The sequence below is a fragment of the Cupressus sempervirens genome, chromosome 9 (genome assembly GCF_028749045.1).
Source record: "Cupressus sempervirens isolate cs-2001-9-10 chromosome 9, ASM2874904v1, whole genome shotgun sequence".
NCBI lineage: Eukaryota > Viridiplantae > Streptophyta > Pinopsida > Cupressales > Cupressaceae > Cupressus > Cupressus sempervirens.
The window spans coordinates 687,649,813-687,664,773 of record NC_143126.1 but is presented as its reverse complement, the minus strand read 5'-3'; the positions used below and the strand labels follow the sequence as shown (position 1 = coordinate 687,664,773).

The following is a 14,961-nucleotide window of genomic DNA, read 5'->3' as shown; positions in this document are numbered from 1 at the left end:
ATTATTATTATACAACCTAGGTTAGACCTTTTTAGGGTTTCAATCTCCTTTATAAGGATGATCTCTCATTATAAATATTAATTGAGAATTGAGAATTGAGATTCAAACATTGTTGGTAATAGCAATCCATCTTTTTTCTCACCAAGAATGTCTCATCTATGGATATGGCAATTCCTGCCTCCATAGCCTTTTGCTTCTCTATTTCTTGTGCCTTATTGTACATGCACCACTCTGATAAAGTGCCATGGGGGGTTTTGATGTTTTGCCTTTGTTTGTCATCTTCCTTTGTCCAATGAGTGTCCCTTTTGAGACATTAGCCTCATGTCATGTCTGAGATTGATCACCTCAATACACATATGTACTATTGTGTGCATCTTGATTGTGGTTCCTTGACATGCAGTTCTTTTGGCCCACTTTTCAAGTTGCCTATCACCCTCACCCTTGTCTACATTACGGGTTTCTTCTGTTGTTTCTCATGCTTCCTTTGTTCGAATGATCAACTCTTCAGGCTTTGGTGTTTCATGCCATCTGTATCTTTGAGTTCTGTTGTTTGTCTTTCTGTGCCTCCTGATTTGATGCAGATTATAGTCTTCTCTACTTGGTCAGGTTCTATTTTAGTGGAGGTTCTTCAGATCAACAACTACTTTCCACAGAACTTTGCAGTTTCTACATGCTTCAGTGGTGTTTTTCATGATCACATTTTGTTCCTATCTTCTGGAACATTCCCTAGTTTGGAGGCTTCTTCAGTCCTTCACTAGTTCTTTCAGCATTATTTTCATCTCTTTTTGTAGGGCTTTTCCCATGTGGTTTTCTCTATTTCTCCTCTTTTTAGAGATTTGGTTGTGCTTGGGTACCTCATTAGGCCTTGTTTGTCGGGACCCAATTTTACTTTCAATAATAGTTTCTAGGTTTTTAGCTACTCCCTAAGTTTATCTTAAGTGGGGGTGTTAGAGTAATTAGATATTTTTGAATTAACTCTAGTTGCTTAAGCTAAACTTCAGGCATCTAATAATTAATTCTTTTATTAATTATTATTATGCAACCTAGGTTAGATCTTTTTAGGGTTTCAATCTCTTTTATAAGGATGATCTCTCATAGTAAACATTAATTGAGAATTGAGATTCATTCATTGTTGATAATAGCAACTTGGAAAGTGTCCCCAAAAGGGTGGGGAACCAAATTTGAATGCAATTATGTGAGTTTAGAAGAAAAGGCTAGCAAAAATCATCAGAAAGATTTGACTTTTGTACGAATGCTAGTAGAGGGAAAAATGCAAGAATGCCACCACAAATGGAAATATCACATTTGTGATGAAAGGGGAAGAGTCTTAGAAGGAAAATTAGTTAGGAGAAATCGAAATAAGGTACTTGTGACTGACATAATATTGGTTTTAGGTGTAATGATTAGTGGGCATATTCATGTTGTTGAAGTTGATGAAAGATCAACCCCACAGCTCCCAAGAATCACTTGCATGCAAACACCTATCACAAAAGAGAGAAGCAAAAGGCTATGGAGGCAGGAATTGCCAGATCCATAGATGAGACATTCTCGATGAGCAAAAAGAGACACTCTTCAGATCAAAAGGCTATGGAGGCAGGAATTGCCAGATCCATAGATGAGACATTCTTCAGATCAACAACTACTCTCCACCTTTCTATTTGATAGATCCTAATTAGTTTGATTATTTTCTTTAAGAACCAAAGTTGTGTGGTTTGTTCATTTTGTGATTTCTTACATATTCCACGATAAAAACTATATTGTGATATTAGAATCATGTTGATTATTAGCAAAGGTGACAAAAAAGAGTATAATGGAATATCTAAGATGATAAAAATCTCAGTGTGGCTTAAATGTTGAAACATATAAAAAATACTCCATATAGCTATGAGGGAATGTATAGAGAGTCTCATAAATACAAATTCAATCAATTCTAAGATATTGTCTATGCTCAAAAAATAATGTGCTAAAGACATGATAATGTTGTACCTACAATTAATTATGAACATAATATTTATACATATAAGAAATTTTTACTAGAACGAGAAGTTTTAAAAAGAGTTTGAGCAAAACAAGGCAAAGAAAAGTCAAGAATGCATTATGCATAAACTTGACAAAATGACTTATTAGTACTTGATGTAGGCTAAGTGCTATGGTGCCATTGTACCAATTAGAATTCATTTAACTTGATCTTTTTATATAAATGATATATTTTTTAAAACAACTTCTGGTTTAAATTGTGTTTTTTTTTTTTTTTTCCAAAAATTATATATATATATATATTTTAATTTCATACAAATCATACACAATCTAAACCAAAAGTTGTTTTCAAAAATTCTAATGGATCATGGAAAATTGATAACGCTAAATGTTATATTTGTTAAAAACTACATGCCAATTTTTTAACCTTAAAATTTTTATATATTGATTTTCTATCTTCTAATTTGTTGAATGAATTGGAGTCTTATATGTCGATTTATAAATTACCAGTCCCTGCCTATAGATAGGCAAGGAACTAATGGTTTCACTAGTAGTCACAATTAGTTTTTATAATAGCCCTTAGTGAATTTGTAAAGTTTAAAATTTAGTTTATTTTTAAATTAATTTTTAGACAAGAATTTCTAGTTTGTAATTGGTCAGTTACAATTAATCCAGAGGTAAAATTCATTTTTGGACACAAAAATTAGTGAAAAAATCCATCTCTAGAATGTTATTCTAACATTGTAAAATATATATAAGAAATCGAAATATTTCTCAAATCCTCTACAACCTTCTAGTGTTGTTTGGAAGGTTAGTGCAAATTAACGACTCAAGAAAACATGATATGAGATCAACAACCTTGAACCATTGTAGGGTGTTCAGAGCAAAATGAGCTCTGTAATCCACGAGTTCAATGTAGTTTGTCACCTAATCCATGGATTCTTGCTTTTGTTTTATCGTCTCCAAGTAATTTTTATTATTGGGGATAGATTGGTTTATTCAGAACATGTCAAGAACTTCATTTTTTTCTCCACTTAGAAACCTTCAATTTTCTTCACCTTTGCATAAGATTGATAAATTGTGATGGAAAAATTAAAATAAAAGATCAAATACATTTTCCTGTAACATGCCAATGCAGAAATAGTATGTGTAAAATCCTTACACAAAAGGATCTGCCTTATCTGCATAAGTTATAAGTTCCCTTATCATGAAAACCGTTGAAGAAAATGCACTCTCTATTAAAGAACAATTGAATTTCCTTCCTCTATTGATTGAAATGTTGTTTTCCTTTTCTTCAAAATGTTTTCTCTTTAGAATTTTTAAAGACAAAGGCAATCTGGTATCATTTCCCTTGTTTCCTAGACTCATTGACCACGAGAAAATTCTAGAAGTTCAGGAAACCTCACTCTAGGCATGGAATAGAAGTGACAATTCCTAAACAATTTTCATGTAATCATCCTCAGTGTAGATGTGGCGAGAGGAGAAAAAAACACTGAAAGCTCTTGTGAGACTAAGTTTGGGGTTTATGTTGAACCGATCAGAGAATTGGGTTCTCAACATCTTAGAGTAGGGTTTCCTAGAAGACCACAAGGACTTACATAATTCATTTCCATGTTTGAAATATTCATGAGGGCTCATGAATCTATCGAGATATTGCCCACATCTACTGACCTCCATGGATACAACCATTTCTCTCAGAATTTGCTTGGACTCGGCTTTGAAAAGGTCAATTGTTGCATCTAGTGGCATTGCAAATTTTAAATAATTTACAGAGGACAATTGAAAACCCTTGTTGCGAGGAAATGCCGCAAACCCCACTATAGTTGCCTACGAATTGAGCAACTACAACTTGGCATAGGATTATCTGATTTCTATTAGATAATAAGATTTGGATTGATTTTATCCATGCCAAATACACATATGTAAACATAAGTTTCAAAAATAATTAAAAGTATTTTTTTTTTCGAATTTTATATTTATTTTTAGAAAGATATGTTTGTATTATAATTTTTTCACAATTAAAAATTTCAAAGATCGAGCTATAGATAACAATATTATTATTAATAAAATAATTTTTAACCAATCAAGTGTTACGTGGTATTTATATTTGAAGAATATATCTATTTAAATTGAAATATAAATGTAGTTTATTTAATAATATATTTGTAAAAAGTAAAATTTTAAAAATTTAATTAGTCTAAATTTATATTCAAATGCAAACCTTCACTATGAAATCTTCAAAGACAACTAGAATTATGGAATGACACGCCTCATTTGGAATTGGTTTAATCAAATTAACTGATCAGAGTAAACTTTTAGACCAATAGTTGAAATATTACAAAAATATACCTTTCATTTTACACAAAAAGGTTTAGGGACTCAAGCTCCACAGAGTTCTTGTTAGATATATTTTTTTCAATAAAATATCACTTTAACCCTACTACTTACCATCATTTGTTTTAACCTTATATTTTCTTGAACTATTTTTCTCATCCTTATTTCTTGTAGATTGTGATAATTACAAATTTTGTAGTATTTTAATATTGTTTATTTATTTTGGTTGTTAGCACTAATATATGGTACATTCTATTAATTTTGTACTTTAAAGATACATAATATATTATTATTGATATCGAGCGTTGTAAATTAAATTACAATATAATTATAATTGTAGATTGTAGAAAGTGAATGATTTATTATATAAATCTACTTTTCAATAGACTATTTTTTTTGGATGTTAGCTTTAATATATTATTACTATTATCGATTTGAAAAATAAAAATAAAATATAATTATACATTATAATGATATTAAATGATTTGTAATATACATCTATTTTTCATTAGATGTCAAAGTAATAGGAATAGAACTTCGTTTTTAGCCTTTTTGGTATTCATTTATGTCATATCATACATTACTAAATCTTTAAAAATATATTATATACAATTTGTTATAAAGAAATATTATAAAATATAAATTCATATTGAAATATTACCATTAATTATTTCAATGTAATAGGAATATGACTTCCTTTTAGTAGTTTTGGTATTCATTTAAGACATAGTTTTACATGCCTCAAAAACTACCATTAGTTGTATATTAATAACTAGGTAATATTAGGCAAGAGCCTACAACACAATGGTAAATTGTGAGCTTCTTATCTTAGAGGTGTTGGGTTCAAATCTACTTGAATTAAATAAACAAATAGTATAATTAATTGAAATACATAATAATTAATCTTGGCTTCATCCTCTTATCGATCCAAACAAATAAATAACCAGGTAATATTAAATCTCAAAAGTTCATGATGTTGTAACTTGCATACATGCACTTTATGTTATTTATATATTATATTTGTATTTGTTATATTCTAATATAATCATTTATTCTTATTCATATTTCTTACTTATTTATTTTTATTATATTTCAATTACAAAATATAATAATTAGAATATTTCTATAAGAAAGATATTAATAATAAAAATATTAATATGTTAAATACTTATTATAATTAATGTCTATAGGCATTCTAAATGGTAGGAAGGGTGGACTGAGATGGTGTGAGTGTGTTAAGTTTTATTTTGATAGGTTAAATTTGACAACCATCTACACGTCAAGATTTTAAATTTGATTATAAATAGAATATACTTTTAAATATAATTTCATAAACATCATATAAATTTTTTGTTAACATTATAATCTTTGGAGATATAAAACATCAATTTTTTCGAAATTAATATTAAAAACTTAAATTAGTGAAAAAAATTAAATTGGAAATAAAGGAAATATAAATAATTTTAGGTGTAGTAAATTAAATTTTAATCATTTTATAGTGAATATCTATCGACATTTCTTTAGATTGACTTATTTAAGATATATATACTAGTAATTATTATTTCAACTATTGCTTTAAGACAAGTACTTAGTCACTATGTGGCACTTGTTAGAGATAATTATATTAACCCTTCAAATTTGTGCCAAGAAGATATGAATATGTTGAAACAATATTATTAAAATTTATGACTAATTTCCAAACGAACTTTATTAAATAAGCACTTCCAAACAAAATTTATTAAATAAGCTAAAGCTTTTTTTCCCCACCTCATTCACAAACATTCAAAACTTTAATAATATTTTTGAAAAAATAGAATTTCAATTTTAAGAAAAATAAATTCATTACTATTAGTTCGTGATTCATTAAAATGCAACTTTTTAATTTTTGAAATAGTGACTAGTGACTAAGTACTTGTCTTAAAGCAATAGTTGAAATAATAATTACTAGTTAGTTGTCCAATCATATTAGTTTATTTTTCAACTACTCTCTCCATCTATAAAGTTCTAATATATGATGCATTCTTTAATGATTGAAAATGAATTTATTTATTTGAGATTTGATTGGTTATTTTTGCTACAAGACTTTTAGCTTTTTGTACACAAAACTCAATAAATGATTTTACAAACTTTATACATTTCACTTGTGGGGATCAAATAAAATAATAAATAATGTCAACCAATCTAATTTTCCATAATGCTTCAACTCGAGTTGCTATCAATGGCATGCTCTCTCTGCTATTTCCATTGCAAAAATCCATCAGACAAGGCTGTCCACTTGCACCCTTTCTCCATGCATTCACAGCCGACGCTCTTGGTTATTTGCTTCAACATGCTCATTCCAATAAACTCATTCATGGTATTTCATTGCCTCACAATGCAACAACACTCAATTCTCATTTTGCAGATGATAGTATGCTGTTTATACAGAATTCAGCAGAGGAGGTGAATAATGTTTTGGATATTTTCTGCAGTATTTTTGGGTCCAAACTAGCCATGCATAAAACTGAATTCGTCATGACCCGTCCAAACCCCCAACCCCCTTGGATTCCTAGTCAATGGCATTAGATTAAGCATGGAACCATCACTAGATATCTTGGCATTCCCTTTGGCATTGGGGTTTCACTCAAAGAGATGTGGTCTTGGTTGATGAATAAATTAAAAAACAAATTTCTTAATTGGACCAATAAGTTCCTATCAATGGCCGGTAGAATCCAAGTCGCTAATAAGATCTTGTTGGCCAGTCATGTTTACATCTCATCTTGTTGGCTGCCCTCTCAAACCTGTTACACTCAATTGACTCAACTTATTAGAAGGTTTCTTTGGAAAAAATGGGGAAATACCCAAGGTTTGCCAATAACTTCTTGGATGCATTGTATCCAACCAAGGGACAAAGGTGGTTTGGGCATTATTGATCCATACACACAAGGCATTTGCCTCAACACAAAATGGATTGTAAGGGACTTAGAGGGTGATATGCCTTGGAAACATCTGGTTCGATACCGTATTCAAACAACTACTACTGAAAAATCATGGCAAGCAGTTAGTTGGCAAGATAAAGTGCTGCTGGCCCCTTATTTTAAAACCCATGGTTCAACTCCTTTTAATTCCATTTGGAGGGCTTGGCAAATTACTTCAAAGAAATTGTGTTGGTATGATCAGACTTTTAAGTCATGGTTTAAGTTTGGCTTCCTCCTCCATTTGGTGGAACCAATTGGTCCAGGAAAACAATAGCCCTTTGGCTATCTTAAAACATCTTAAGGGAAGACAACTGTTTAAGAAAGGTAATTATGTGTTTCGTGACTTGTGGGACCCCCTTAGGTTTGACTGGAAATCATGGGAGCAAATCAAATCACAGTTCAATCTGTCCTCCACTTATAAAAGACCAATCCTTCAAATCCTTCAACTGTTGAGTCTTGAATTACTTTGCCTCATGTCCACACCTTGCCATGATAGTTTTTTAAAGGACTGGAGGAGATGGCCCAACACTCATACTTTTCAGAGTTTCCAGCTCAGAGCTATGTACAAATAGCTGATCCCTACCATTCAACTTTCCCAGCGACTTAACACCAAGTGGCAGTGTAATCTCAAAAGATCCTTTTGGAACAAATTAAGCGTTCTCATCTAGAAGTCTAAAGCTGATGCTCAGGCTCAGTTGTTGTCATGGAAAATTTTGCATGTCAAAATTCCAATTGGTGACAATCTCTTTTTTATTAACCCTCCTCCAAGCTACCCCGTTTGCCGTAAAAGAGAGACTATTAAGCACACATTTTGGTTCTGCCCTCGTGCCCAAAAATTCTAGAGGTTCCTCCTTTCCACCTTTCCGGCTTTGTTTCCTCAAACTTGGTCTTGGAAAAATGCATTACTTGGTTTTTTTCTGCAGCCCCTAATATTATCATTCAATCCTTTAGGCACATTATCCTTAAGCAGATTTGGCAGTTAAGGTGTATGGTTGTCTTTGCTCACACTTTTCATTCGTTTGAGGTTGAGTATTTGATGGTTACTTCAGATTTCTTTCCTATGCTACTTACTTTGAAAGTCGTCGTTCAAACCAATATAGTTCTTAAAAAGTCGCTCGAACATATAAATCATCAGCTTTGTGCTTTTGAAGAAAATTTTAAAATTCGAGCTAATCACACTATCATCAATTAGTCTTGTGCAATATGGTGTTCAACTCTATGCTTTCAACCTGAAATATGTACATCTTGGTTGCAACTTTAGTCATGGCTGCTGATACTTTGAAGGAATTGCCAAGTGCGTTGATGGAGATTTGGAAGCAGTTGCATTATTCATTTTTAATAATCTCAATACCAATGTTAACTCGGATGATCATTTGTTGCAATATAGCTAATGCTGTTATAGCAGTCAGCATTGTATTTGCTGTCATATATTTGTAAATGTTTATTTTTGTTAATAAAATGCTTCTTTCAATAAAAACAATAACTATAAATATCTTGTACATGTTATTTATAGTTATTGTTAGATTGGTTGACATTATTTATTATTTTATTTAATCTCCAAGAGTGAAATGTATAAAGCTTGTAAAATCATTTATTGAGCTATAGTAGTAGTTTTAGACTTTTAACTTTTTGTACACAAAACTCAATAAATGATTTTACAAACTTTATACACTTCCCTTTTGAAGATCAAATAAAACAAGAGACGCAATGCGTCATAGTTCTTGCCTAATGTATAATGGTTGTAGAGGTGTAGATGAGTGAGAAAAAGGTTAAATAGTTCTAAATTAACATTGTGAATGCATTATTTTTGCCTAGAAATGCACTTGTGATTTGATAGGATGGCTCATATTTTTTTGTTAAATTCTCATCCTAGAAATGCACTTGTGATCTGATAGGATGGTTCATATTTTGTTGTTAAGTTCTCGTGTTATATTATTATATCTTTGGGCATTTAAGCCCAAGAATAAGAGGCCAAAGTCCCTGATATGACACTAAGTACTTAATATCATACTATGATCAATAAATATGCTTTAGACAAATTTGCACCTTCTACATTGACAGCTTAAAATATGTACGATGAGGAAAGATATTCATACCAATATTTAAATTATAGAACTTGAAGAAGTGATGAAACATTTGGAGTATCACATTATATGTTTAAGCATGTTATGCATGCTACTAGAGAACCACAAGTAGTTGGAAAAAATCTCCCAACTATGTATTATTCTCATCTTGATTATCAAATGGAAGTCGCACTATTTTCAATCATTAGATAGAGATAAATACCAGTATAGAACAATAACAATATAAACATGTATGCAAAGGAAAAAAGGATAAATAATATAGAGGACGAAGAGGAAGATAGATAAAATAGTAAGATAGAGTGATACCAACATAAGTTGTGTGTGTTTGAGAGAGAGAGAGAGAGAGAATTAATTATAATTATTTTTATTAATAAAACACATAGTCAAAATAAAATCATGGTTATAATAATTTTTTTTTTAATATATTTTAATTAATGAAACTAAGAATTTAATTTTTATATTAAAACTCACATTTGTATAAGAAAAAATGAAATGTATTGAAATATAAAAATATTTTATAAGTAAAACTAATTGTTTAATTTTACACAATTAGAGAAGGTTCACTATTTAATGTTTTATATTTCCAAAATTTTTATAAAATTAAATAATTTTTAATTATAAAATAATATTTATATAATTTAATATGTACATTTGTAAATAATAAATAGATGTAATATGTATAAAATTGATGTTGATGAATAAATATGATGTAATAAATAAAAAATAGAATATAACTATTTAATTTTAATACACAATTTATAAAAACATAATAATAATTTATATATCTTATAGAATTGAATTGTTTCTTTTTTGTGGTTATTTTCTTTAGTATGTTTTTTTTTGATTGCCAAGAGGCCGAAGCCATGATTAATTATTGTGTTATGATTAAATTATTATTATTTATTAAGTGCTTGAGTAGATTTGAACCCAAGACCTCTGCAAGAAGAGGCTCACAATTTACCATTGTGATGTAGGCTCTTGCCTTTTTAGTATTTTTTTGATGTAAAATATAATTAATAATTCAATATTAAAATATATATTTAAGTTTTAAACATATTTAAACTAAATGATAAATTATTTAAATAAAAATATTAATAATAATAAATGATATAATTTATAAATTGTGACACTTATTAGTTATACATATTACAAACACTATTATAAAATATAATTAGAAAATAATATTGTTTAGTTTATTTTTATAAAAGTAAAATAATAGTAATAATTTAACTATTTTTATTAAAAAATCAAAATTTTAAAAAAATTAGAAATTCAAATACAAAGATATAACATATTGAAATTATATTGCTATTGAAAATTAATATTGATTAGACATATTGTGTGAGGTGAAAGATAAAATGATTGAAAAATAATAATAAATCTTATCACCTTGTCATAAATGTGAAAAAGATAAAGTTGTAATTAATGCATACATGAAGTTGTTAGAAAATATTTGTATTTTTGTTAGAAGAAAATTAATTTTCTCCCCCACCAAAAATAGTATGGATCAATAGAATGAATGAAAAATATGATTTATAAAATAAGAAAAAATAAGAAAAAATATAAACATTTGAAATTTCATATAATCTTTTAAATTCTTTGATTTGATTAGTTAGTGTTATTGTGATATTAGCATGACATGAATGCATAAGTATTTATGCCATGGGCAAGAACTAATAATAAATAATGTCAACCAATCTAACAATAACTATAAATATCTTGTACATGTTATTTAATAAAAAATTGATTCACAAAATACAAAGGATTGATTTACATGAATTTGGGTGACACTTCACCTATAACCTTTCAATTTCATTCATTATGATAACCTTGCTAATATAAATTGTTAATATTAATATGTTTTTCACATGAAACTACAAATATATAAATATATTCAATAAAATTATATAATGATAAAAATAAATATTACAATTCTTATAATATCACCACAAATTTTATTATTTGTATAATATAGATTTTTATTACATATTATTTAATATTTTGAACAGTTTTATAATACATCGAGTTTAGTCAAAATAAAACAATGTTAAAGAAAATAGATTCTTCCAAACAAAACATATTGGGATCTAGCCACTTCATTGTACAACAAAATAAACTAATTCAATCAATGATAGAAGAAAATAAAAAATAGTTAAACAAAACAATGCTTAATAATCTAAAAATTCTTTTTCAAAAACTATGTTCATAAAACATTTGCAAATACTTTCTAATTTGGTTATCAATTGCCTATAAAAAAATTATATTTATTCTTCAATGACAGGGCACTATAATATGATTAAAATGCTATGCACATTGAATAAATAAATATGATTAAAAAACTTATTTTTATTGACTATTAATGCTATTACTAATAACAATTATCACTAAACAATTCGTACCTCTGAAGTTCTCCATGATTTTGGTTTCAAACATATTCCTAGATTTAAGTGGTAAGACGACTTGTGGGTGGATGATTTGACCTGTGAGGAAATTAATCTCACCCGAGCTCGTACCCAAAACAGAGGCTCCTAGTCGCTTGGCTAGATCACAAGGATACCCTCCATACAACAACAAAAAAAAAAAAAAAAACAATCATCACTTAACTCAATTATTATCTTGTGAAAACTCTTGTATCAAATAATCCACCAATTAAGATTCCTTTGATGACTAAAACACATTATAATAAACTACTAATTACAATAAAACTTTCTTATCCTATCAATCTAACTTCTTGCTTAAAGAAAAAGGACATAATAGTCCTCCCTCCCCTGCCTTAGCCACATTTCGCTGCCCTACACTTCCCATCTCACTGATTCTGTAACCCTCTGGATACGTCCATGGTTTATACGCCTGGTACCGGAGCTTGTGCACAGTGTCTCCTTCCTCGGCCTCCCCACACTCGATTCTCTCCCTCGACCACGTCATCGGCCTCGGTGGAAGAACCCACCGCACCAAGGTGCCAGCGCAGAGCCTCAGACTGCTCTCAACGCACCACGTCAGCCAGCGGGGCTGACGTGGATACCCCATGGCATCCACAAACATCTCATCAAACAGAGCAAAAACCACCCGCGTGGCGACAGGTCGGATGAAGGCCGGCACCTGCGACAACAGCAAATCCAACGTGGCATCCCCAATCGCTCTGTTCGAATCTGCGTACCTCATATTCTGTGCTTCATATTGCCTGCTGAACTTATCCATATCCTCCAAACTCTTTGGAATTTCTTTAATGCCCATACGCACTCCAATGTCATGCCAGAGAACAAAATGCGCTCTTTTCTCTCCTTCACTCCACTTCCTGAAACCGTACCTGCAAATTCCCACAGTTCGTTCAAACCCTAATTTTAACGGAAAAATTGAATTTTTCCCACAGTTCAAACAAACCCTAAATTTGACAGAAAGAACGGATGAATCCTATATAAGGCTTACTTGTCGCAGAATCTGATCGGCTCGAGCATGAATAAAGAGAGTGTGTATAAAAAATCGGCGTTTGAGATGTTGTATTGCGCGTGAATGTAGTTGAGGCGTCGAATTGCGAGAGATCCCCTGGGGCTGTCGACGTGATGCAGAGCGAATTCCTGAATCATTATGACGGTGTCGTCGTAGCGTTTTGTGACAGATTTGGGGGAGAATTGTTGAGTGGACTGCAGTAATTTGGAGATGGATGGAATGGCGAAGGTTTTGAAGAGCGCAAATTCGTAAGCTTTGTGGTTGATGAGAGGAAATTCCACGAAATTTATGATCTTGCAGAGAAGCAGAGAGTCGCGCGTCGGATCGAGGGAAGAAATGTATTGGAATCGTTTGGATCTGAGAACAAGGCAAATCATCTTCCACGAGAGGACGAGGACGGTAAGAATTGAGAGTGCGGCTGCGATTTCTGGCATTTCGAACAGATCTGAGACACAATGAAGTGCAATTTCCGTGGAGAGGAATTTAGGAATTCAAGAACATCCTGTCGCTCTTATCCGGCCCACTCATTCTAATTTATAATATTTGGTGTACAAAATTTATTAATTCGTAATATATTGAAAACAAACAAAAAGTTGGATCTGTCTAAGGTCACAGCAAAAAAACTCACAAAAAAACTCACACCAATCAAATCAAGCCCCTAACCATTATCTTGGATATTTTAAATATTTTTTTTCTTTTATTATGAATAAATATTTAGATTCTATTAAATAGCAACTAGTATAGTTGTATTTAAGCAAATATTGTTGATACATATCAAATAAGAAACAAATCAGACTAAATTTCTATTTTTTTAACAACAAATTAAAACCTTCTTTTAAAAGAAAAAAATGATATGACAAATATTTGTTTCTTTGTTTGTTGGGGAGCCTTACACCATTTAATGTATGTGTAAGTACCAATTATAAACAAAATTAATTCATGAAGATGTAAGAGCAAGTGTTGAGAAAGTGTAATTGATTACAGTTGATATGGATATATGTAATGACATACTGGGCACCATTACTACAAATATGTATACTTCAATATTATTTAATTAAAAATTTGGGACACTTGCATATCGTGGTAATTGTAAACATTGAAGTATTTTTTAAGATGTAAAGTGGGTAGTTTTGTGCAACTTGCCTTCTATTGGAAATATATGTGTACTAATAGCTAACTACTTTCATTGGCTAATTACACATTCACTCTAAAGATGTATTTTTGTAGGTGCAAATATTTATTAGCCCTTTTAAAATTTATTATTGGCTAAAATGCAAAATCTTTTTTAGAAGTCAAATGTGCATAGAGTAATGATTATTAAAATGTAGACAATAACTAACACTCTTCCCCTTATTGTCAAAAGATTGATCCTTCTTTTATAGGTATAAAATAGATATTAACTAACGTTTATAACAAAAATTGGTCTATTAACAGTAACAAAAATTGGTCTACACGAGATATGGAGATGTTCTAAAAAATATTTGACACATTAATTAAGTAATGGTAAATCTAATCAATAAAATATTAGGGTGCTAGTTATTCAATGATCCTTAAAGAGTAAGGGGAGCACTAAGGTTATTTGATATGAAATCCAGAAGATTACATAGTTGAAAAGATTTAAAACTAGTAGTTGCATTTTTTTTTTCATGCAACCGCGAGTCAATAGGTTCATTCGTTTTATATGAAAAATTGAAATCTTGGTGTTCTTGTGACTTTGTTGACGAGAATTTTAAATGAACTTATGACATTTTGGCTTCCAACATCCATGAGATTTCTTGTAAGAATGTTTCGACATCAACAATTGTTAAACATGTTTCAATATCAACAAGTATGTTAATCTACATTCACACAACCATTGATTATTATGATTTTCATTACAAGATTTCTTATAAGAATGTTTTAAAATCAACAACTCTATAAACATGTTTTGACATTGACAATCATTTTAATATGTATTTGTACAACCGATAATTATGATTTTCATAATTCAATTGTGTATTTGCATTTCAGTGTTCAACTGAAACTTTGAATGCTATTTTTCACTTGTTAATTTTGAATGTCTGATGTTATACTTTCAGTGTTCTTTGATTTAAACTCCATGGAATACATAATAATTTTCAAGAGTTCAATTATAAAACTAAAAAGCTATAAAAATGTATTTT

The 14,961-nt window shown here is 30.1% G+C and overlaps 1 protein-coding gene across 1 annotated transcript; it reads right to left on the bottom strand.

Moving 5' to 3' along the window:
* Positions 1-11,980: 11,980 nt before the first annotated feature.
* On the bottom strand, positions 11,981-13,335 carry LOC149540591 (ER-bound oxygenase mpaB-like). The gene is made up of 2 exons (XM_089801686.1): positions 12,779-13,335; positions 11,981-12,659 (listed from the first exon to the last, which is right to left on the bottom strand). The coding sequence occupies exons 1-2, from the start codon at positions 13,231-13,233 to the stop codon at positions 12,071-12,073; spliced, it is 1,044 nt and encodes a 347-aa protein (XP_089657812.1). The 5' UTR covers positions 13,234-13,335; the 3' UTR covers positions 11,981-12,070.
* Positions 13,336-14,961: the final 1,626 nt, after the last annotated feature.

Bases quoted from the DNA above. Each gene is read 5' to 3' on its own strand.
- LOC149540591 (XM_089801686.1), bottom strand. From the start codon at position 13,233: ATGCCAGAAATCGCAGCCGCACTCTCAATTCTTACCGTCCTCGTCCTC. The intron at 12,660-12,778 runs GTAAGCCTTATA...GGGAATTTGCAG, and splicing joins CCGATCAGATTCTGCGACAA to GTACGGTTTCAGGAAGTGGA.